At 38.2% G+C, this 26,171-nt stretch overlaps 1 protein-coding gene across 1 annotated transcript; it reads left to right on the top strand.

The window, feature by feature from the left end:
* Positions 1-24,828: 24,828 nt before the first annotated feature.
* Positions 24,829-25,728, top strand: LOC110296676 (putative vomeronasal receptor-like protein 4). The gene has a single exon (XM_021165403.1). The coding sequence runs from the start codon at positions 24,829-24,831 to the stop codon at positions 25,726-25,728; it is 900 nt and encodes a 299-aa protein (XP_021021062.1).
* The last annotated feature ends 443 nt before the right edge of the window (positions 25,729-26,171 follow it).

The following is a 26,171-nucleotide window of genomic DNA, read 5'->3' as shown; positions in this document are numbered from 1 at the left end:
GGCCGATGTATATAAATCATAATGGAAGCCCTTGAGATTTGTGATCAAGACTCAACCTTCCTCTGTGGGAAGATAATTTCCTTTGGAGATACAGCTCTTGCACTGTTACTGAACCTTAGCAGAAACCAAACATTTGACCGTGGGTCACCAGATTACCCTGCGAGTTTAGCTCCTATTTATGTTTGGTGTTTTCTGACCAACCAACTTATGAAGTTGCATGTACACAGTAGCCACCCATCATCAAGTGGAAGTGGTGTTTATGTGGTAGGGCCTCAGCAGGTTCTGAGGGCACAGTAGGAAGTGAAGAATGCCCATGATTCTACTATAAGAATGTCTTCATCCTTAAGCATGCTCTGAATGTTACCTATGATCAGATGACTGAAGAAGATGGGGTTAGGGCCTGTTTTTTTTTTTTTTTTTTTTTTTTTTTTACTGAGGGTCCTGCACACTGAAAATATCACCCAGAAGTGGCTAGTTATCACATTCGACCTCTTTCTGGGAGAATCATGAAAGGCATGTGAAGGAACATACATAAAGCTTCAGAGATTACAAATATATTTTTCGTAGAATCAGATGTGAACAGATGTGCACTTGTTTACTGATTCATTGGTTGTAGCCAATATATTGTCTGGAAAGTAAACTTAGAATATGCTGAAAATTTTGTTCTTGTACATTCTTCCTTTTCCAATGCCTATTTTACACTTATTTTACACGTGTCAGATGTTGATGAAGGTTATGTTTGGTTTTAGGGTGGGTCATTACTTCAGGGCATAGCATATGGATGAGTCAATCCAATTGAGTTAGTACCATTAACAGCTTACTTATCCAGAATTCACAAATGACCACAGAAGGCAGAATAGAATGCTTTCAACTGAAGTATAGAATCAGAGATCTCTGCTAATGTTATAGTCAAAACATTCTCGGCTTAAATTAGTGGTGAGATCTACATATTTGTGGGTGTATCTTAGTGTTCTTCAGGGGAAGTAGCATCACTACTGTATTAGATGTCTAAAAATGCAGTAAACTCTTTTTTATTGGTTCTTTATTTGTTAACATATTTCAAATGTTATCCACCTTCCAGGTATCCAATCCTCAAACCCCTATCCCATCGCCCTCCCCCTCTGCTTCTATGAGGATGTTCCCCACCCACTCCCACTGTACTGGCTAGTTTTGTGTCAATTTGACACAGTCTGGAGTTATCAAAGAGAAATTAGCTTCAGTCGGGGAAGCCATGAGATCCAGCTGTAAGGCATTTTCTCAATTAGTGATCAAGTGGGGAGGTCCCCTTGTGGGTGGTGCCATCTCTGGGCTGGTAGTCTTGGTTTTATAAGAGAGCAAGCTGAGCACGCCAGGGGAAGGAAGCCAGTAAGAAACATCCCTTCATGGCCTCTGCATCAGCTCCTGCTTCCTGCCCTGCTTGAGTTCCAGTCCTGACATCCTTTGGTGATGAACAGCAGTATGGAAGTGTAAGATGAATAAGCCCTTTCCTCCCCCAACTGCTTCTTGGTCATAATATTTATGCAGGAATAGAAACCCTGACTAAAACAAATTGGTACCAGGATAGTGGGGTATTCCTGTGACAGCCTGACCATGTTTTGGGGATGACTGTGGAAGGACTTTGGAACTTTGGGCCAGAAGATCCATTTGGTGTCAAGAGCTCTGTGAGATGTTCTGTAGGAGCTTGGAAGATAATGTTGAGAACAGTGCAGAAGATGGAGGCCTGGCTTGTGAAATTTCAGAGAGAAAATTAAAGACTCTTTTCAGAGCCATTGTTATTTTGGATTGTGAAGATTCTGTGGTTCTGGTTAGCTGGTGCTGAAGAGTCAGTTGTGATTAACAAGAAACCAGAACTACTAAAGTGAAACCTTTGTAATACTGGGACTATTGATGTTGGTTAGCTGGAGCTAAGAAATTAGCGGTGATTAAGAAGAGACCAGCATCACTGAGGTGAAATTTCCTGGGAAGTGTTTTCTGAGAGAACCGAGGCTGTGTTTCAGAGACAGCCAAGGTTGTACCTTGTGCTGTGGCTGGACTTAGTAATGTCCAAGAGTTTTCAGGTGTTACTGGTTTTGAAGGCATGAAGTGGTCATACAGAGCAGCCGAGGCTCGGCACTATGAGAGGCCATGGAAGGCCATTGGTGAAGGTGCAGCCTCAGTTGCAATTGATGGCCCAGGACTGAAGGTGTCATGCAGTGTTTTGGAGATGACAGTATCATGAGATGACCATCAAGAACAGCAGCAGCAGTGGAGCATCTGGAGCCTAGAGGGAAAGCTGTGTGCTACAAAGGACAGGGCTGGAGAAGTGACCCAAGCCCTTGGAGGAGCCCAGAAGATCACAAGTTGGATCCTAGATATTGGACAGTTGGGGTCCAATTTTTGCTTTTGGTTGTGACTATGCCCTCATATTTTTTCCCTCTTGAAGGAAGTTTTTTAGTGGAGCCCATAGTTGAGACTTTTAATTGGAAAAAGACTTCGGGTTCTAAAAGAGACTGGATATTTTAAAGGGATTGAACTTTTAATATGTAAAGACTGTGGGACTTTTAAAGTTATTTAAGATCTTGGGGATGAATAAGGACTAAGGGTTGAGGCTTACTAGTGATGTGTTTGTGTGTCAAGTTGACAAGGGGTCAATTGTACTGGCTAGTTTTGAGTCAATGTGGAAATGTAAGCTGAATAAACCCTCTTTTCCTCAATTGCTTCTTAGTCATGATGTTTGTGCAGGAATAGAAACCCTGACTAAGACACCCACCTTACCTCCCTGGCATTCCCCTGGGCTGGGGCATTGAGTCTCCATGGGACCAAGAGCGCCCCCTTCCATTGATGTCAGATAAGGACATCCTCTGCTACATATGGAGCTGGAATCATGTGTCCCTCCATGTCTACTCTTCGGTTGGTGGTTTATTCCCTAGAGGTCTGGATATTCTGGTTGGTTGATTTTGTTGGTCTTTCTATGGGGTTATAAACACCTTCAATTCCTTCAGTCTTTTCCCTAACCCCTCCTAGTGAAGCAAAGTAGGAGTGTTGTTCTTTCTCTATATCCTTATGAGCATGAACTGCATCATTTATTGAAGAGGTTTTCATTTTTCTACTGTATCATTGGTTGACCATACTCTTTCTATCTGTGTAAAATTGTGTTGGAATTGTGATGGGGATTGCATTGAATCTGTAGATTGTGTTTAATAAGTTGCCATTTTCGCTATGTTAATCTCACCAAGACATGAACATGAAAGATCTTTCCATTTTCTGAGATCTTCTATTTCTTTCTTCAGGGACATAAGGTTCTTGTCATATAGATGTTTCACTTGCTTAGTAAGTGTTACCCCAAGATATTTTATGTTATTTGTGGCTTTCGTGAAGGTTGTTGTTTCTTTACTTTTTTTTTTTTTTTTTTGCCTGCTTATAATTTGTATAAAGAAAGGCTACTGATTTGTTTGATTTATTTTATATCCAGCCACTGTGCTAAAGTTGTTTATCAGTTGTAGGAGTTCTCTGGTTGCTTATGTGTACTAACATATCTTCTGCAAAAAGTGATAGATTGACTTATTTAAATCTGTATCACCTTGATATACTTTTGTTGTATAGCTCTAGCTTGAACTTCAAGTACTACATTGAATAAAGTGGAAGATTGGGGGCAGTCTTATCCCTAATTTTAATGGGATTGCTTCTACTTTTTCTACATTGAATTTGATGTTGACTATTGGTTTGATGCTTATTGCTTTTATTATGTTTAGTTATGTGCAATGAATTTATGATCTCTCCAAGACTTTTTAACAGGAAGGAAGGTATTTTGTCAAAAGCTTTTTCAGGACCTAATTAGATGATATGACCTTTTTCTTTGAGTTTTTTTAAATGGTAGTGTATGTTGATGGATTTTCATTTATTGAACCATCTCTGTATCCATGAATGATGCCTAGTTGATGACCATTTTCATGTGATCTTGAATTGTGTTTATGAGAATTTTATTGAGTATTTTTGTATCAATATTCATAAATGAAATTGGCCTGAAGTTCTCTTTCTTTGTTGGTTCTTTGTGTGGTTTAGGTATCAGAGTAGCTGTGGCTTCATAGAATGAATTAAGTAGTGTTTGTTCTGTTTTTACTCTGTGGAATAATTTGAGGAGTATTGGTATTAACTCATATGTGAAGGTCTCATTCAATTCTCTACTAAAACTATCTGGTTATGGGTTTTATTTTCTGGTTGGAGGTTTTTAATGACTGCTTCTATTTCCTCAGGGGTAATGGGACTGTTCAGATAGTTTACCTGATATTGACCTAGCCTGGTACTTTGAATCTGTCTAGAAAACCATCCATTTCATCTAGATTTTCAATTTTTGTTGAGTATAGGTTTTTGTAGTAGGATCTGATGATTTTTTAATTTCTTCAGTTTCTATTTTTATGTCTCCTTTTAATTTTTTGATCTTGTTAATTTAGATACTGTATTTATGCCCTTTACATAGTTTTGCTAAGGGTTTATGTATCTTGGTAATTTTCTCATAGAACCAGCTCTTGGTTTTGTTCATTCTCTGTAACATTCCTTTTGGTGATTTCAGTCCTGAGTTTTTCTATTTCCTTCCATCTACTTCTTTTGGGTGTGTTTGCTTCTTTCTGTTCTACAGCTTTCAAATGTGTTGTTAAGCTACTAGTATAGCTTCATTTCAATTTCTTTATGTAGGCACTCAGTGCTATTAATTTTCCAATTAACACTGATTTCATTGTGTCCCATAATTTTGGGTCTCTTTTGTCTTCATTTTAATGAAGTTCTAGAGAATCTTTAATTTCTTTCTCTATTTGATTTGTGACTAAGTTATCACTGAGTAGAGAGTTGTTCAGTTTCCATGAGTACGTAGGCTTTATGAGTTTTTGTTGTTGTTGTTGTTGTTACTGAAGTCCAGCCTTTCTCTGTGGTGATCAGAAAGAATGCAGGACATTATGCCACTCTTCTTGCATCAGTTGAAGCTTCTTTTGTGTCAAATTATATGATACATTTTGGAGAAGGCTCCATGAAGTGCTGAGGAAAATGTACATTGCTTTGTTTTAGGGTGAAATGTTTTCTACATACCTGTTAAATCCATTCGAATCATAACTTTTTTTAAAATTAGATGTTCTTTTTATTTACATTTCAAATGTTATTCCCTTTCCTAGTTTCCTCTCCGAAAATCCCCTATCCTCTTCCCCAGCTCCCTAACCCACCCACTTCTACTTCCTGGCCCTGGCATTCTCCTATACTGGGACATAGAACCTTCACGGGACCAAGGACCTCTCCTCCCATTGAGGACTGACAAGGCCATCCTCTGCTACATATGCAGCTAGAGCCACAAATCCCTCCACATGTTTTCTTTGATAGGTGGTTTAGTCCCAGGGAGCTCTGGGGATACAGGTTAGTTCATACTGTTGTTCCTCCTAGTGGGCTTCAAACTCCTTCAGCTCCTTGGGTATGTTCTCTATCTTCTTCATTAGGGACCATGTGCTCCTTCTAATGGATGACTGTGAGCATCCAGTTCTGTATTAGTCAGGCACTGGCAGAGCCTCTTAGGAGATAGCTGTATCAGGCTCCTGTCAGCAAGCTTTTGTTGGCATCTGCAATAGTGTCTGGGTTTGAGGTTGTTTATGGGAAGAGGAACACTACTGCATTTTTGGTGGGATTGCAAGCTGTTACAACCACTCTGGAAATCATTTTGGCAGTTCCTCAGAAAATTGGACATAGTACTATCTGAAGATCCAGCAATACCACTACTGGGCATATACCCAGAAGGTGCTCCTACTTGTAATAAGACCACATGCTCCTCTATGTTCATAGCAGTCTTATTTATAATAGCCAGAAACTGGAAAGAACCCTCAACAGAGGATATCCCTCAACAGAGGAAGGGATACAGAAAATGTGGTACATTTACACAATGGAGTACTACTCAGCTATTAAAAACAATGAATTCATGAAATTCTTAGACAAATGGATAAATCTGGAGGATATCATCCTAAGTGAGGTAACCCAATCACAAAAGAACACACATGATATGCCCTCACTGATAAGTGAATATTACCCCAGAATCTCAGAATACCCAAGATACAATTTGCAAAACACATGAAACTGAATAAGGAAGACCAAAGTAGAGATATTTCATTCCTTCTTAGAAGGGGGAACAAAATACTCATGGAAGGAGTTACAGAGACAAAGTTCAGAGTAGAGACTGAAGGATAAACCTTCCAGAAACTGCCCTACCTGGGAATCCATCTCATAAACAATCACCAAACCTAGACAGTATTGCAGATGCCAACGAGAGCTTGAATCACAACTTATGATAGTTGTACTATGCCTCTGTTTACTTTTTGTTTCAATGGTCTGTCCATTGGTGAGAGTGGGTTATTAAAGTCTCCCACTGCTATTGTGTGAGGTTTATTGTGTGTTTTGAGCATTAGTAAATTTAAAAAAAAAAGAGCTCTGTGGAATATTCTGTAGGAGCTTGAAAGATAATGTTGAGAAGAGTACAAACAATGAAGGCCTGGCTTGTGAAATTTCAGAGGGAATATTAAAAACTCTTATTAGGGCCATTGCTGGTTTGATTGTGAATATTCTGTGATTTTGGTTAGCTAGGGCAGAAGAATCAGCTGTGATTAACCAGATCTCAGAACTACTAAAACAGAACCTTTGCATTATTGATTATTGTCTTCTAGGCTTCAGCTGCCTGTACCCCACTGTTGCTGGATTATTGATGCTAGTTAGCTGGAGCTAAGAAATTAGTGATGATTAAGAAGAGACCAGCATCATTGGGGTGAAATCTTCTGGGAAGTGTTTTATGAGAGCACAGAAAAGCTGTGTTCTAGAGATAGCCAAGGTTGTACCTCATGTTTGTGGAGTGTAAGAGTCTCCCAGGTTGTACTGGTTTTGAAGGCATGAAGAGCAGCCAAGGCTTGGAATTATGAGAGGCCATGGAAGGCCATTGGTGAAAGTGCAGCTTCAGTTGCAATTGATAGCTCAGGACTGAAGGGGTCATGCAATGGAGTTGAGGCTTGACACCATGAAGGGAGCCTATGAGCAGCTATTGGTGAAGCCTAATTGCAGTGTTGTACAGATACCAGTACTATGAGATGACCACCAAAACCAACAGCAACAGTGGGGTACAGGTAGCTGAAGTCTAGAAGACAAGGTGTGTGTTACAAAGGGAAGGGCTAGAGGAGCCCAGAAGATTGTTAATGGATCCTAGACATTGGACGTTTGGAGTGTGATTTTGCTTTTGATTGTGACTGTGCCCAGATATTTTTCCCTCTTGAAGGAAGAAAGTATTTTAGTGGAGCCCATAGTTAAGAGATTTTTAATTGTAAAAAGACTTCAAATTTTAAAAGATATTGGATATTTTTAAAGGATTGAAATTTTAATATGTAAGAATCTGTAAAGGCTGTGGGACTTTTAAAGTTATTTAGATCTTGGGGATGAATAAGAAAGTAAGGATTGAGACTTACTAGTGATGTGTTTGTGTATCAAGATGACAAGGTGTCAATTGTACTGGCTGGTTTTGTGTGTCCAGTTGATACAAGCTGGGATTATCACAGAGAAAGGAGCCTCCCTTGAGGAAATGCTTCCAGGAGATCCAGCTGTAATCACTAATTTTTCAATTAGTGATCTAGGGTGGGAGGGCCCATTGTAGGTGCCATCCCTGGGCTAATAATCCTGGGTTCTATAAAAAAGCAAGATGAACAATCCGGAGGAAACAACCCAGTAAGTAACATCCCTCTATGGCCTTTGCATCAGCTCCTGCTTCCTGTTCTGCTTGAGTTCCAGTCATGACTTCCTTTGATGATGGACAGCAATGAGCAAAGTGTAACCTGAATGAACCCTTTCCTCCCCCCCCCCAATTTTCCAAGCAAATGTTTTTGTCCAGCCCCTTATTCTGAGGTAGTGTCTGTCATTGTCATTGAGGTGTATTTCTTGTATGCAGAAAAATGCTGGACCTGTTTAAGTATCCATTGTGTTAGCCTGAGTCTTTTTTTTTTGTTGTTAAAGAATTGAGTCAAGTAATATTAAGAGACATTAAAGACCAGTGATTGTTAGTTCCTCTTAATTTTGTTTTTGGAGGTAGTATTATGTGTGTTTAATTCTCTTCTTTGGGTTTCTTGTGAGATGATTAATTTCTTGTGGTTACTTGGGTATAATTACTCTCATAGTTTTGGGGTTTTCCTTCTGTTATCTTCCGTGGGACTGTATTAGTAGAAAGATAGTGTTTAAATTTGGTCTTGTCATAGAATTTCTTGGCTTCTCCATCTATGCTGTTTGAGAGCTGGGTATAGTATTCCTGGGCTGGCATTTGTGTTCTCTTAGGGGCTGGATGATGTCTCTACAGGATCTTCTGTCTTTTAATGTCTGTTTAGAAGTCTGGTCTAATTTTAATATTTATAACTTTATATGATAATTGACCCCTTTGTCTTAACAGCTTTTAATATTCTTTCTGTGCATTTAGTGTTTTGACTATTGTGTGATGGAAGATTTTATTTTCTGGTCTAATTGGTGTTTGGTAGGCTTCTTGTGTTTATGGCCATCTCTTTCTTTAGGTTAGGGAAATTTTCTTCTATGATTTTGTTAAACATATTTTCTGGCCCTTTGACCTGGTAATATTCACTCTCTTCTATTCTTATTATTCTTTGGGTTGGTCTTTTCATCGTGTCTTGAATTTCCTGGATGTTTCTGGTTAGGAGCATTTTACTCTTTGTATTTTCTTTGATGGATATGTCAATATCTTTTATGGTATCTCCTATACCCTAAATTCTCTTTTCTGTCTCTTGAATCTGTTGGTGTTGCTTGCACCTGTATCTCCTGATCTGTTTTCTAGGTCATCCATCACCAGGATTGCTTCCATTTGTGATTTCTTTATTGTTTCTCTTTCCAACTTTAGCTCTTTGACAATTTTGTTCAATTCCTTCAACTGCTTTATTTTGTATTCCTGTATTTCTTTAAGGATTTATTTATTTCCCCTTTAAGGGCTTCTACATGTTTCTGTATTTCTTTCAGGGAATTATCTGTATACTCCTTCAGGTCCTCTTTCATCTTTATGAGATGGGGTTTTAGGTCTGAATCTTACTTTTCAGGAATATTAGGATACCAAAAGCATGCTGTGGTGGGAGAACAGGGTTCTGATAGTGCCAAATTATGGTGGCTTCTGTTGCTTATGTTTTCATGCTGGCCTCTCACCATCTGGTTATCTCTGGTCTTAACTTGCCTGGGTGTCTCTGATGGAAGCTAGCCTCCTTGAAGGTAAGTATAACTCTGTGACCTGGGTTAGAGCAGGTCTTATGGGAGGCAGGCAGTGATGTGTCTAGGTTAGAGGGGGGCTCCTGTGTCTTTGGTTACAACAGGCCTCCTGTGTTTCTGGTTAAGGCAAACCTCCTGGGATACTGGCAGACTTTGTGATCCAGGGGCAGGATGTTCTCTAGTTACGTATGGAGATGTGGACTAAAAGGACTATGAGGTCAAGCAGAGTGGGACAGATCCCATTCATCCTGGGCCCTTCCTTCCTTCCTTCCTTCCTTCCTTCCTTCCTTCCTTCCTTCCTTCCTTCCTTCCTTCCTTCCTTCCTTCCTTCCTTCCTTCTTTTCTTCCCTCCCTCCCTCCCCCCACTCTCTTTTTCTTTCTTTCATCTTTCTTGACCCAGTAGTCATTCAGTAGAGAGTATTCAGTCTCTATGAGTTTGCAAGATTTCTGGTGTTTCTGTTGTTGTTGAGATCCAGCTTAGTCCACAGAGGTCTGGTAGGATGTGGGGAGTTATTTCAGATTTCTGTATTTGTTGAAATTTGCTTTGTAACTGCATATATGGTCAATTTTGGAGAAAGTTCCCTGGGGTGCTGAGAAAATGTTATTCTTCTGTGTTTGGGTAAAATGTTCTGTAAAAACCTCCAATGCCTACTATTTATCTGTTTGTTTTGTTTTGTTTTGTTTTGTTTTGTTTTGTTTTGTTTTGTTTTGTTTTGTGGATATCATGTTTATTGGTAAGACTTGGTTATTGAAGTCTTCTAGTATCCATGTGAGGTTCTATAGGAGGAATGAATCAGCATATCCTGACTGGCAGCCCATAATGTCCCATGCATGCCTAAATCTGCATATGCATTTTACAACCTTAAGATCTGCCTGGCACATGGAAACAAATGAGGCCAGCAAGAAGGGGCGAGATGCCATAGGGCACTTTTGGGTTGAGGTTATAAAGGCACTTCCAAATTCTGTAATAAATTTGTCTGTTTCCCTGCCTCTCCCAGAGTCTGTATCATTGACTTCATGCCTTCTTACCTGCTACCCACAAGGAGCATCCCAAAGGGCCAAGGGCTAAGGCAACAAGGGTCAATGAGTAATTTAAACTTTAGTAGGGTTCCCAATACAAATGTTGATGCCTGTGCATTTGGGATACAGATGTTTGTAATTGAAAAATCATCTTGGTGGATTCTTTTCTTATTATTTTTTTTTTTTTGCTTTTTTTGTTTTTGTTTTTTTTTAAATGAATTTTTTACTAGTATTTTCCTCATTTACATTTCCAATGCTATCCAAAGAGTCCCCAATACACACCCCTCCCCCACTCCCCTGTGCACCAACTCCCACATTTTGGCTTTGGCATTCCCCTGTACTGGGGAATATAAAGTTTGCAAGTCCAATGGGCCTCTCTTTCCAGTGATGGCCTACTAGGCCATCTTTTGATACATATACAGCTAGAGTAAAGAGCTCTGAGGTGCTGCTTAGTTCATAATGTTGTTCCACATATAGGGTAGCAGTTCCCTTTAGCTCCTTGGGTACTTTCTCTAGCTCCTCAATTGGGGGCCCTGTGATCCATCCAATAGCTGACTGTGAGCATACACTTATGTGTTTGTTAGGCCCGGACTAGTCTCACAAGAGACAGCAATATCAGGGTACTTCAGCAAACGCTTGCTAGTGTATGCAATGGTGTCAGCGTTTGGAGGCTGATTATGGGATGGATCCCTGAATATTGCAGTCTCTAGATGGTCCATCCTTTTGTCTCAGCTCCAAACTTTGTCTCTGTAACTCTTTCCGTGGGTATTTTGTTCCCAATTCTAAGAAGGGGCACAGTGTCCACACTTTGGTCTTCGTTCTTCTTGAGTTTCATGCGTTTAACAAATTGTATCTTATATCTTGGGTATCCTAAGTTTTGGGCTAATATTCACTTATCCGTGAGTAAATATTGTGTGAGTTCCTTTATGATTGTGTTACCTCACTCAGGATGATGCCCTCCAGTTCCATCCATTTGCCTAGGAATTTCATAAATTCATTCCTTTTAATAACTGAGTAGTACTCCATTGTGTAAATGTACCACATTTTCTGTATCCATTCCTTTGTTGAGGGGCATCTGGGTTCTTTCCAGCTTCTGGCTATTATAAATAAGGCTGCTATGAACATAGTGGAGCATGTGTCCTTCTTACCGGTTGGAACAACTTCTGGATATATGCCCAGGAGAGGTATTGCTGGATCCTCTGGTAGTATTATGTCCAATTTTCTGAGGAACCACCAAACTGATTTCCAGAGTGGTTGAACAAGCTTGCAATCCTACCAACAATGGAGGAGTTTTCCTCTTTCTCCACATCCTCGCCAACATCTGCTGTCACCTGAATTTTTGATCTTAGCCATTCTGACTGGTGTGAGGTGGAATCTCAGGGTTGTTTTGATTTGCATTTCCCTGATGATTAAGGATGTTGAACATTTTTTCAGGTGCTTCTATGGAATTCGGTATTCCTCTGGTGAGAATTCTTTGTTCAGTTCTGAGCCCCATATTTTTTTGGGGTTATTTGATTTTCTGGAGTCCACCTTCTTGAGTTCTTCATATATATTGGATATTAGTCCCCTATCTGATTTAGCGTAGGTAAAGATCCTTTCCCAATCTGTTGGTGGTCTTTTTGTCTTATTGACGGTGTCTTTTGCCTTGCAGAAGCTTTGCAACTTTATGAGGTCCCATTTATCGATTCTCGATCTTACAGCACAAGCCATTGCTGTTCTATTCAGGAATTTTTCCCCTGTACCCATTTCTTCAAGGCTTTTCCCTACTTTATCCTCTATAAGTTTCAGTGTCTCTGGTTTTATGTGGAGTTCCTTAATCCACTTAGATTTGACCTTAGTACAAGGAGATAGGAATGGATCAATTCCCATTCTTCTACATGATAACTGCCAGTTGTGCCAGCACCATTTGTTGAAAATGCTGTCTTTTTTCCACTGGATGGTTTTTGCTCCTTTGTCAAAGATCAAGTGACCATAGGTGTGTGGGTCCATCTCAGGGTCTTCAATTCTGTTCCATTGGTCTACTTGTCTGTCGTTATACCAGTACCATGCAGTTTTTATCACAATTTCTCTGTAGTACAGCTTTAGGTCCTGCATGGTGATTCCACCAGGGGTTCTTTTATCCTTGAGAAGAGTTTTTGCTATCCTAGGTTTTTTGTTGTTCCAGATGAATTTGCAGATTGCCCTTTCTAATTCCTTGAGGAATTGAGTTGGAATTTTGATGGGGATTGCATTGAATCTGTAGATTGCTTTTGGTAAGATAGCCATTTTTACAATGTTGATCCTGCCAGTCCATGAGCATGGGAGGTCTTTCCATCTTCTGAGATCTTCTTTAATTTCTTTCTTCAGAGACTTGAAGTTCTTGTCATACAGATCTTTCACTTCCTTAGTTAGAGTCACGCCAAGGTATTTTATATTGTTTGTGACTATTGAGAAGGGTGTTGTTTCCCTAATTTCCTTCTCAGCCTGTTTATCCTTTGTGTACAGAAAGGCCATTGACTTGCTTGAGTTAATTTTATATCCAGCTACTTCATTGAAGCTGTTTATCAGGCTTAGGAGTTCTCTGGTGGAATTTTTAGTGTCACTCACGTATACTATCATATCTTCTGCAAAGAGTGATATTTTGACGTCTTTTTTTTCCAATTTGTATCCTCTTGATCTCCTTTTGTTGTCTAATTTCTCTGGCCAGGACTTCAAGTACAATGTTGAATAGGTAGGGAGAGAGTGGACAGCCTTCTCTAGTCCCTGATTTTAGTGGGACTTCTTCCAGCTTCTCACCATTTACTTTGATGTTGGCTACTGGTTTGCTGTAGATTGCTTTTATCATGTTTAGGTATGGGCCTTGAATTCCTGATCTTTCCAAGACTTTTATCATGAATGGGTGTTGGATCTTGACAAATGCTTTTTCCACATCTAACGAGATGATCATGTGGTTTTTGTCTTTGAGTTTGTTTATATACTGGATTATGTTGATGGATTTCCGTATATTGAACCATCCCTGCATCCCTGGGATGAAACCTACTTAGTCAGGATGGATGATTGTTTTGATGTGTTCTTGGATTCGGTTAGCAAGAACTTTATTGAGGATATTGGCATCAATATTCATAAGGGATATTGGTCTGAAGTTTTCTATCTTTGTTGGGTCTTTTTGTGGTTTAGGTATCAGAGTAATTGTGACTTCATAGAATGAGTTGGGTAGAGTACCTTCTGTTTCTATTTTGTGGAATAGTTTGTGAAGAACTGGGATTAGATCTTCTTTGAAGGTCTGATAGAACTCTGCACTAAACCCATCTGGTCCTGGCCTTTTTTTTGGTTGGGAAACTATTAATGACTGCTTCTATTTCTTTGGGGGATATAGGGCTGTTTAGATCATTAACCTGATCTTGATTCAACTTTGGTACCTGGTATCTGTCTAGAAACTTCTCCATTTCATCCAGGTTCTCCAGTTTTGATGAGCATAGCCTTTTGTAGAAGGATCTGATGGTGTTTTGGATGTCTTCAGGATGTGTTGTTATGTCTCCTTTTTCATTTCTGATTTTGTTAATTAGAATGCTTTCCCTGTGCCCTCTAGTGTGTCTGGCTAAGGGTTTATCTATCTTGTTGATTTTCTCAAAGAACCAGCTCCTTGATTGGTTGATTCTTTGAATAGTTCTTCTTGTTTCCACTTGGTTGATTTCAACCCTGAGTTTGATTATTTCCTGCCATCTACTCCTCTTGGGTGAATTTGCTTCCTTTTGTTCTAGTGCTTTTAGGTGTGTTGTCAAGCTGCTAATGTGTGCTCTCTCTAGTTTCTTTTTGGAGGCACTCAGAGCTATGAGTTTTCCTCTTAGAAATGCTTTCATTGCGTCCCATAAGTTTGGGTATGTTGTGGCTTCATTTTCATTAAACTCTAAAAAGTCCTTAATTTCTTTCTTTATTCCTTCCTTGACCAAGGTATCATTGAGAAGAGTGTTGTTCAGTTTCCACGTGAATGTTGGCTTTCTATTATTTATTTTGTTATTGAAAATCATCCTTAGTCCATGGTGGTCTGATAGGATTCATGGGACAATTTCAATATTTTTGTATATGTTGAGGCCTGTTTTGTGACCAATTATGTGGTCAGTTTTGGAGAAGGTACCGTGAGGTGCTGAGAAGAAGGTATATCCTTTTGTTTTAGGATAAAATGTTCTATAGATATCTGCCAGATCCATTTGAATCATAACTTCTGTTAGTTTCACTGTGTTCCTGTCTAGTTTCTGTTTCCATGATCTGTCCATTGGTGAAAGTGGTTTGTTGAAGTCTCCCACTATTGTTGTGTGAGGTGCAATGTGTGCTTTGAGCTCTACTAAAGTTTCTTTAATTAATGTGGCTGCCTTTGTATATGGAGCATAGATATTCAGAATTGATAGTTCCTCTTGGAGGATTTTACCTTTGATGACTATGAAGTGCCCCTCCCTGTCTTTTTTGATGACTTTGGGTTGGAAGTCAATCTTATCAGATATTAGAATGGCTACTCCAGCTTTTTTCTTCATGCCATTTGCTTGGAAAATTGTTTTCCAGCCTTTCATTCTGAGGTAGTGTCTATCTTTTTCTCTGAGATGAGTTTCCTATAAGTAGCAAAATGTTGGGTCCTGTTTGTGTTGCCAGTCTGTTAGTCTATGTCTTTTTATTGGGGAGTTTAGTCCATTGATATTAAGAGATATTGGGGAGAAGTAATTGTTGCTTCCTTTTATTTTTGTTGTTAGAGTTGGCTTTCTGTTCTTGTGGCTGTCTTCTTTTAGGTTTGTTGAGGGATTACCTTCTTGCTTTTTCTAGGATGTAGTTTCCGTCCTTGTATTGTTTTTTTTCTGTTATTATCCTTTGAAGGGGTGGATTTGTGCAAAGATAATGTGTGAATTTGGTTTTGTCGTGGAATATTTTGGTTTCTCCATCTATGGTAATTGAGAGTTTGGCTGGGTATAGTAGCCTGGGCTGGAATTTGTTCTTTTAGTGTCTGTATATCATCTGTCCAGGATCTTCTGGCTTTCATAGTCTCTGGTGAAAAGTCTGGTGTAATTCTGATATGTCTGCCTTTGTATGTTACTTGACCTTTTTACTTTACTGCTTTTAATATTCTATCTTTATTTAGTGCATTTGTTGTTCTGATTATTATGTGTCAGGAGGAATTTCTTTTCTGGTCCAGTCTATTTGGAGTTCTGTAGGCTTCTTGTATGTTCATGGGCATCTCTTTCTTTAGGTTTGGGAAGTTTTCTTCTATAATTTTGTTGAAGATATTTGCCGGTCCTTTGAGTTGAAAATCTTCATTCTCATCTACTCCTATTATCCGTAGGTTTGGTCTTCTCATTGTGTCCTCGATTTCTTGGATGTTTTGAGTTAGGATCTTTTTGGATTTTGTATTTTCTTTGATTGTTGTGCTGATGTTCTCTATGGAGTCTTCTGCACCTGAGATTCTCTCTTCCATCTCTTGTATTCTGTTTCTGATGTTCACATCTATGGTTCCAGATTTCTTTCCTAGGGTTTCTATCTCCAGCGCTGCCTCAATTTGGGTTTTCTTTATTGTGTCTACTTCCCTTTTTAGGTCTTGGATGGTTTTATTTAATTCCATCACCTGTTTGGTCTGGTTTACCCGCAATTCTTTAATGGATTTTTGTGCTTCCTCTTTAATGTCTTCTACCTGTTTAGCAGTGTTCTCCTGTATTTCTTTAAGTGTGTTATTAAAGTCCTTCTTGATATCCTCTACCACCATCATGAGATATGCTTTTAGATCCGGGTCTAGCTTTTCTGGTGTGTTGGGGTGCCCTGGACTGGGCGAAGTGGGAGTGCTGGGTTCTGATGATGGTGAGTGGTCTTGGTTTCTGTTAGTAAGATTATTACGTTTACCTTTTGCCATCTGGTAATCTCTGGAGTTAGTTGTTATAGTTGTCTCTGTTTAGAGATTGGAGCAGAGACTGTGTTCCACTCACCAAAAGTCTTAAGATCCCGTGGCGGGTGTCCTAGGTAGCTGGCGGATGTCAGCCGACTCTGCTCCCTAGCTATCCCAGTGCTGGTCAGACCGGAAGGGGCTTGTGCCCCTACTCAGGTTGGTTTTATGCTTCCCTAACTAATGCAGTCTCAGGTCCAGTGCCATTGGATTGGAGCAGATGCTGTGTTCCACTCACCAGGAGTCTTAAGATCCCATGGCGGGTGTCCTGGGTAGCTGGCGGGTGTCAGCTTACTCTGCGCCCTAGCTACCCAAGTGTTGGTCGGACTGGAAGGGGCTTGTGCCCCTACTCAGGCTGGTTTTCTGCTTCCCTAACTAATGTAGTCTCAGGTCCCGTGCTATTGGATTGGAGCAGAGGCTGTGTTTCACTCACCAGGAGTCTTAAGATCCCGTGGCGGGTGTCCTGGGTAGCTGGCAGGTGTCAGCCGAGTCTGGGCCCTAGGTACTCCGGTGCTGGTCAGACCGGAAGGGGTGTATTCTTTTCTTTGATGAGTATGCAGTGTTCTTCCCTGTCTCTTTTGTTTCATTTTGGGTTCAAGTCTATTTTGACTTGATGCTAGAATGGCTACACCAGCTTGTTTCTTAGGTCCATTTGCTTGGAAAACCTTATCCAACCCTTTATTTTCTGGTAGTATCTATTCTCGATATTTACCTGTGGTTTCTGGCTTGCATCAGAAAAATATTCTATTTTTGCATCCATTTTGTTAGTTTCTGTGGTTGCTTTCCTTTAGATTAGCTGTCATTTAGCACTTGGAATGTGTTGCTTCAGGCTCTTCTGGCTTTGAAAGTTTACCTTGAGAAATCCATAGTTCCTACTCTAGCAATTTTCTGTAATTAGCAAAGTTCACTTTTCCATTTGATGGGTTTTGTTTATCTGTAATGGGTAGATTTTCTTTTAGAATTTTCAATCCACCTTTCTTGTTTTGTATACTTAGTGCTTTAACTATAAGATTCATGGAAATTTTTGTTTCTGCTCTTGACTTTTCTCTGTTTTCTCTGTGCTTCTTGTGGGATATGGGTGTTATCTTTTGGCTGGTTTCCTTTCTAATTTTATTGAAGTTCATCTGTTTGCCGTTGACTTCCGATTATTTTCCCTCACCTGTGCCTATAATTTGAAGGCTATACTTATATCATGGGCTCCCACATACATAATACTTTCTAGGCTTCGACTTTGTCATTGAGCAACATCCCAGCTACATGTCACAGTTTCTCCTGATAATACATTTACATTACCTCACTTCTTTGTGCTGTGTAAAAAAAGGTTACTTTTCCTAAGTGTGTTTGGAGGATTGACATCCCATTTTTTAAAAATGAGAGTTGCTAATTTCTTTTTTTAAATTATTAGGTATTTTCCTCATTTACATTTTCAATGCTATCCCAAAAGTCCCCCATACCCACCCACCCCCAATCCCGTACCCACCCACTCCCCCTTTTTGGCCTTGGGGTTCCCCTGTACTGAGGCATATAAAGTTTGCAAGTCCAATGGGCCTCTCTTTGCAGTGATGGCCAACTAGGCCATTTTTTGATACATATGCAGCTAGAGACAAGAGCTCCGGGGTACTGGTTAGTTCATATTGTTGTTCCACCTATAGGGTTGCAGTTCCCTTTAGCTCCTTGGGTAATTTCTCTAGCTCCTCCATTGGGGGCTGGGTGATCCATCCAATAGCTGACTGTGATCATCCACTTCTGTGTTTGCTGAGTTGCTAATTTCTGGGTTTTTTTTCTTTTTTTTTTTTTTTTTTTTTTTGGTTTTTCAAGACAGGGTTTCTCTGTATAGCTCTGGCTGTCCTGGAACTCACTTTGTAGACCAGGCTGGCCTCGAACTCAGAAATCCACCTGCCTCTGCCTCCCAAGTTCTGGAATTAAAGGTGTGCGCCACCACGCCCGGCGAGTTGCTAATTTCTAAGTGAGACACCGAAGCCACTGTCAAGTAAGTGTGGAGGGGACCATGAATGTTTTGGAAGTAGGAAGGATACCTTGGGGAATCTAAAATATTTTCTGCTTGTAAGTGAGATATTACTATTGTTACTTTTGTTGTGTTCCCATGGACTTGGATCAGTTAATCCACAAAGACTCATATGACCTGGAGAGAATAGTTTACACATGGGAAATATGGAGCTCAGCTGTTCCTACTCTACTGTCTCCTTGGAACTAGGGAAGTTCACTTTTCTATATGATGGCACCATGTTGTAACAACCTCAAGATCAGAACTGCCCTCTCCAGATGACATGATAATTATGGAACTAGAGGGAGATGACCTGACTACATTTCTTCCTCATAACTACTACTTGGGGCCTCGTTCTACAGGAATGTGTGTCAAAAGAAAAGCTGGGTGAGTGTTTCTTTACTCTTCATTACAATGAGAGCAGTAAGTGGTAGAAGGAAACAGAATATTCTGTAATAAATTATTAGAGAAGTTTCCACTTAGAATGTTACTTTTGAGCCATACTGTATAGTAAGCATTCAACAGATGCTTATAGTCATAAAGGTATCTGTGGTAACCATTTATAAAAGAACATAGATTTCACTTAATGTGGTCTCTGATTACATATGTAACACCAGAAGGGGGCTATTGGAAAGAGGACAGGGGCCTAGCAGAACAATGTAGAAAGAGACAGGAAAGGCTAAAGGGTAAAGTTTATCAATGGTTATTATATTTTGAATGAACATATCACGAAATCCATCATATTTACAATGAATGTGCATGTAAAATGTCACTCCAGATGCAATAATTTAGAGAACATGTCTGACAAAGCTTCTCCTGAGTGTGTACTCTATACATTCCAGTATTGAAGTGCGTTGGTTTTAAATTCCTATAACAGAACACTGAAATACCTTAAAGGGTGAAAACAAAAAACACACACTCATTGGTGTGCAGGAGTACTTTTATAGTATTAAGTTACATTTCAATTGTGCTTTGCATTTTCTCATTTTACTTTTTTATCCAGTTAGCTGACTGTATGCATTTAATAAAGTGAAACTTTAAGCTAGGATTATACAAGAAATATTCACTAATTTAGTGTTTATCAGTAATTTTCTATTTTTGATAGTCTCAGCAATTAAATTTTATTTTATTGATATTTATTTCTTATTTACAAATATATTACAACTATTATTTCATTCCAGTGACTGTAATTAGAAATTAGGCTAAGCTACTTTGATTATCTGCTTTACATTTACCTAAGTACATTTTCAGAAGGCTGCTTTCTAAGATGATTTATGGAGTCTTCTCTATGTAATTTCTTTTTCTCTTAGGTTCCTGCTCAGTACTCCTCTCCAGGCCACCCTTTATTCTTCTTTGTCCCTCATGAAATTACAAAAATTTCAAGTAAATTTTTACTTTTACAAATTAATGACTTTTATTTTTAAGTTAAGTGTTTTGAAATTATAGAGGATTATAAAACAGGCATTTGTTTCTTCATCCATATGGAGACCTGATAGCTCTGACCTGCTATTGTAACTCCTGATATTTAATATGTTGCATCTATTGATAGCATATGTTTGTTGAAAAATTATTGCTTTAAGCAGTCCTCAATATTTCTTCATGTCAATTGGAAAATATGAAAAGATACTTATCAAGTGGGTAGGCCTTACTTCTACAATAACCATGAATGTTGTTTGAAGAAGACAGGACTGTTTTTATTTTATTTTATTTATTTATTTTTTGTTTCTTTTATTAGATATTTTCTTTATTTACATTTCAAATGTTATCCCCTTTCCTAGTTTCCCCTCCTAAAATCCCCTATTCCCTCCCCTGTCTCTCTGCTCCCTAACACACCCACTCCTATTCCTGGTCCTGGCATTCCCCTATACTGGGGCATAGAACCTTTAGAGGACCTAGCGCCTCTCCTCCCATTGATGACCAACTAGGCCATCCTCTAATATATATACAGCTAGAGCCACATGTCCCACCATGTATTTTCTTTGATTGGTGGTTTAGGAGCTCTGGGGGTACTGGTTAGTTCATATTGATGTTCCTCCTGTGGGGTTTCAAACCTCTTCAGCTCCTTGGGTACTTTCTTTAGCCCCTTCATTGGGGACCTTGTGCTTCACAGGACTGTTTTTTATATCACACTTTTATGATGTCCTAGCATCAATACTGCTCCATTTTCATCTATTGTTTTATTTCCACTGTCTCAGCTTCAAATCCACTGTAGTTAGGACAATAATCTAGGTGTACATTAAACATTTTGGTTTGTATCTAGCCAAATTCCTGTCTGTTCTCATAGTTATGTGTGTAGTAATTCTAACCATGGTTACTAGGTCAATTAATTGTTTTTCTGGAAATTTACTTTCTTACTCATTAAAATGCTCTATGTCTATCTAGGAAAGTTGCTTGGAAAATGTTTCTTTGATTGTTTTTGTTTAGTTTTGTTTTTTAATTCCTTCCAGGCCTAAAATGTGTTTATTCCAACTTCACACTTGACTGATGGTTTGGCTGGACACAGCTGCTGCTATTTCTCAGAATTCTGAAAAGTATGTTATTCTTACAGGATTTCTGTTAAACCAAAGGATATTCTGATGGCTGACTCTTCTTTCAAACTGATCTTATAAGATTTGATAATTTTGTGTTGTTAAGGTGTGGTAATTTGATATTCCTTTTCTATGTTTTTTTGTTTTTGTTTTTGTTTTTGTTTTTTTTTATTTCTGAGAGGCTTATTGGGAAAATCCTAGCCATTCTGAATAAACTCTGCTTAGTCGTCTTTTTCATGCCCTGTTGTTTTCCATTTCCTTTTGTATTTACCGAGTTCCTTGATTCTCCTTTTCTATAATCTTTGCAGTTTTATAGGCATTGTGTTCTGTGACTTTCTATTTATTTATCACTTTCTTATTTTATAGCACACTGTCTTTTTCTGAAAATTTCTTTTTATGATTTTTATTTTATGGAAACTTTTCTCACATATATAACCATATCTTAAACACAGACTTGAAGAATAAAACTCTTAAAATCTCAGTTTGGATTTTTTTTTTTTTTTGCAGGCTTTATGAGAGAACTCAGATTGATTGCCTTCTATGTCTCCAGCCTGATTTCTTTTGTCTCATGTGAAGAAAACTGATGAAGGTAAATTGAGTTAAGAAGAAGCTATTCTCTGAGCTTGAAACATAGTAATTTGTATAAACTTAAGAATATGTAGGGAAGTATCAACTCATGGCCTAGGATATTATAAGACATTGTTAACATTATATAACAATTGTTTTTTAAAAAATTAAGAGGTTTGTTTATTCTATTGCAAAGATTTCTAATGAAGCCTTCTTTAGTAGATTTCTAATAATCTTATCTGTGTGTTTCAAAAGTATCTATCTGCAAATCTCACCTCACTTACTAAATCTATGTAAAGTTATCCTTACAAACAGGTAAACTGGATAAGCTCCAGTAGACACTTGAGCATTTCAATTAAAATAAATTAGATTTTAATATATTGTTTTCTAAATTAAACATTTTAGTATTGATTGTGTTATACTATTGAGTGAACTGTTTATTAGCATTGAGAAAAATATTTGCAATTCTCAAACAGCATACAATTATTTAATATCAAACCCTGCAAGCTTTCCTCCAATAATTACAAAAAACAATTGCTCATTGAAATATGCATTCCCAAAGAGATGCAAAGTAAATTCAAGTTTAGATGGTTAATACCACAAGTTCACTTTGATTTTCCTGAAATATCAATTACTAATGTATATAGGAGATTAAAATGGAAAATGAAGGGAGATGTATTGGCACATACACATGATCCCAGCACTTTCAAGGCAGGAGGTGCATGGGTTTGACTGAAGTCTGTCTGAACCTCAGGTTGCAATCTCCCTCCCTCCTTTCATTCAACACACACACACACACACACACACACACACACACACACACCAATACTGAAACAGGAAAACAGATTATATAGAATTAAAATATTGATGATTTTTAAAAATGAAATGAAATGCTGCCAAGTAGTGTTATTATATCACTGGCCACAGAGTATCAATACTAAAAAAAAAAAGATAATTTTTGAGTTTATGTTTGTAATCATTACAGAGTTATTAGTTTCATTCCAGAAATTTACATTAAATATCTGTACTGATGTATTAGGCGGGGAACATTGATTTAATCAGGTCAGCTGGAAGCAAAAGACACATTCTCCATTTTCTTTAAAGTTCATTTTAATTAAAAAACATTTTATATAAGTTTCAGTTTTCACATATTTGATATAAAGTTATTCATGCTTGTAACCCTGGCCCACTATGTGTCATTGCTCAATTCTTAGTCTCAGCAGTATAATTTCACACACACAAACACACACATGGGGGTTAGGGGGAGATGTCTGAGAAGGAGACAGAGATTCACAAGTGAACATTTTCTTATCTTTCTGAAAACTGATTATGCTATATAACTTGTGATGAAGGAGATCTGGGCATGACTGGTTCTACAAAGTCTCTGCAGTGACATCTCTGCTGCTGCTACTTCATCTCAGGGGAACTGGCTCATAACTGTTAGGTTGTAATGTTCTAGTGAGCATCTGTGTGCTTACTGTTACACCTGTGTTAATCTTAATTTATAACGAATAATTCATCCATTTAAGTTATTTAAGAGTATCAGGTAATAGCTCTGAATTAATACCTTAGTAATAAGTGATAAATGTTTATTTCTATTGTCATTATCTATTTCATTAAAATTCCATGGAACTAGTTTGGGTGGCTAAGGTCTTATCTCCTGAGATTCCTGAAGTCTTATTCTTATTTCTGACAGTAGACAGTACAATACCATTTATCTTGTTATCCAAGAGTCATATAGTCACTTTATGTTCTCTCTGAGCAGTTGCATAGCTTTTAGGTTATTACTTTAGGTGAAGTGTAAAATATAATTGATACTTGGCATGAATTATGTTTGTATGTCCCTTAGGTCACTAAATCTCCACAAAGCAGAAGGCAAAGATCACCATAAATTCATAAAACAGGACTTTGTGAAAATTAAATACTGTGATAATGAAGAGGTAAAGTGATCTTTCTTGTTAAATGTAGAACTAAGTAGGAAGCAGCTCTTGGTCTCTTATTGCATATCTCTTGAGATAGTCATATGTACACTGCTTTGATTTTTGGTCTGAGTCAATTTAATAGTGGTGGCTTTTCCACTTTTATGATTGCTTAGGGACATACTTTGAGTTTTAGTACTTACAACTAAATATTATAATTTAAACTATTGTGAAAGCTCCCAGCCCTGCAATTGCTTCCCAAATAAATCAAATTACTTTTTTTCAGTGGATGCATATGTTAACAACTCTGCAGTCATGGTAGCTATGGTCTTTTCTGGTCCAGTCTCGGCTTCAGTGAATTCCAGAAAAAGATACCACTTGATCAATTAGAAGATGCATCATTTTCTTTATGTGATAAACATTTTCAGAGCAATGGATGAGAAGAGTCTTTAAGAACATATCTTTGGGAAAAGAAAAAAAAAACCCTACATGTTAGTATAATTTAACTGTATTATAATCTTTTTGTATCACTCATATTACTTGTGCTATGTTAATAAATTATATGTATGAGTAATAAAAATTATTATACATATATTTTTGTGAATTTGCAATTTTTTGTTCTTAAATTATCATCTTTAAGCACATTTTATTACATATTTTCTTTATATACATTTCAAATTTCAAATGCTATCCCGAAAGTTCCCTATACCCTCCCCCGACCCTGCTCCCCTACTCACCCACTCCTGCTTCTTGGCCCTGGCATTCCCCTGTACTGGGGCATATAAAGTTTGCAATACCAAGGGGCCTTTCTTCCCAGTGATGGCTGACTAGGCCATCTTTTTCTACATGTGCAGCTAGAGACACGAGCTCTGGGGGTACTGGTTAGTTCGTATTGTGAATTTGCAATTTTAAAATTGCTCTATGGCTACTGTTCTTTCAATTTGGAGTTAGCTATTATCCTTGAGTTTTTATACAACTATTTAAGATTGATTTATTTTATTTTACATATATGAATATTTCCCTTGAGTGCATTTAGATGTATCACCAACATTCCACGTCAGAGTCCATGGATTTCCCCCAAACTAGAGTCACAGTTGGTCAGGAGACATCATGTCATTTCTAGCAATCTAAGCCTGGTCTTTCACAAGAGTTAAAAGTGCTCTTATCCACTAATATATCTCTGCAGCCTTAACCCTAAAGCTTTTCTGCATACAGAATGGCTTGATATTTTTTCTACACCAACACACATTTTGTTCAGTTTCATGGATGTGATAAATATTCTATACTCATTAGGACTATTTTAGGTGTTGACTATAAAATGAGACAATTTAAAACAATAGGTTTGGATTTCTAATGCATTAGACTTAGTTGCATGAGACAAAGTATTCATTCTGTATAGCTATGAATATAAAGGCACTTATTATCTGTAATATCTCATATCCAGGAAACACATGAATGGCATATAAAAATCTTGGCCATGATGAATACTCTGGAACCTCAGAATTAGAAGAGAAGGATGAATGAAGACTTAGAGAAAATAGAATGATGATATATACACATCATCCAATGAATCACAAGTTTCACGTATGCTGTTTTATTTCCTTATATATGAAATACACTGCTACTATGTTTTTAAGATGAGAATACTCTGCATTTATGTCCTCAATAGAGAATGTCCTTTATTTCCAAGCTGGGTTTGGAATTCTACCCAATGTGTTTCTTCTTCTTTTCTATATTTTCATAATTCTAGGTCACAGACCTAAACCCATGGACCTGATCTCCTGTCAACTGACTTTGGTTCACATAATCATGTTCCTCACTGGAGGAAATATTTGGCTCGCAGACATATTTGGGTTTCTAAACATTGAGAATGACATAAAATGTAAAGCAACTTTTTATACAAGTAGGGTAATGAGAGGCCTCTCTATCTGCATTACCTGCCTCCTGAGTATTTTCCAGGCTGTCACAATCAGTCCCAGTACCTCTATGCTGGCAAAATTTAAACAGAAACTTAAAAAGTACATGAACAATGCATTATTCTATATTTGGTTTTTCAATTTGTCTGTTTGTAGTAACATGCTTTTCTTTGTTGGTGGTTTTACCAATGCCAGTGAGACCAAGCAGGTGAAGGTCACTAAATCCTGCTCACTCTTCCCCATGAACTACATCATCAGGGAATTAATTGCTATTCTGTCAACCTCCAGAGATGTGTTTCTTGTAGCAGTCATGCTGACCACAAGTGCATACATGGTGAATATTTTGCACAAGCATCAGAGACAATACAAGCATCTTCATAGCATCAACAGCCTGAGCACATCCCCTGAAAAAAAGGCCACCCGGACCATCTTGCTGCTAGTAGTTTTCTTTGTGGTCATGTACTGGGTGGATTTCATCATCTCATTCACCTCACTCCTGTTATGGATGTATGACCCAGTCCTCCTGACTGTTCAGAAGTTTCTGGTATATGCTTATCCCACAATTACTCCTTTGGTACAAATTAGTTCTGATAAGAGAATAATAAATGTGCTGAAAAACTTGCAGTCAAAGTGCCACTAGGTTTTCTAAAATATGTTTATTTCTCCTCCTTTAAAAATGGTTCACTTATGGGCTGGTGAGATGGCTCAATGGGTAAGAGCACCTGACTACTCTTCCGAAGGTCTGGAGTTCAAATCCCAGCAACCACATGGTGGCTCACAACCATCTGTAACAAGATCTGACTCCGTCTTTTGGAGTGTCTGAAGACAGCTACAGTGTACTTACATATAATAAATAAATCTTTAAAAAATCGGACTCTCTTCTAAAAAAATGGTTCACTTATTTTTATTAGTATGTACAAGTGCTGTACCAGCATGTATGCATGGCTGCATTCCTAACATGCACAGAAGACAGAAGAGGCTTCCCCTGGAAACTGCAGTTTCAGATGACACTAGTTGCCATGTTGGTGTAGTCCCAGTAATTGTGTGTGTGTGTTTTAAATCACAGACTCTTATTAAACTTCA

Source organism: Mus caroli, unplaced genomic scaffold (assembly GCF_978045245.1).
Source record: "Mus caroli unplaced genomic scaffold, Mus_caroli_1 scaffold_7, whole genome shotgun sequence".
NCBI lineage: Eukaryota > Metazoa > Chordata > Mammalia > Rodentia > Muridae > Mus > Mus caroli.
This window is presented reverse-complemented; position numbering and strand designations above follow the sequence as displayed.

What these genes read in the sequence shown, in the direction of transcription:
- LOC110296676 (XM_021165403.1), top strand. Translation starts at nt 24,829, where the DNA reads ATGTCCTCAATAGAGAATGTCCTTTATTTCCAAGCTGGGTTTGGAATT.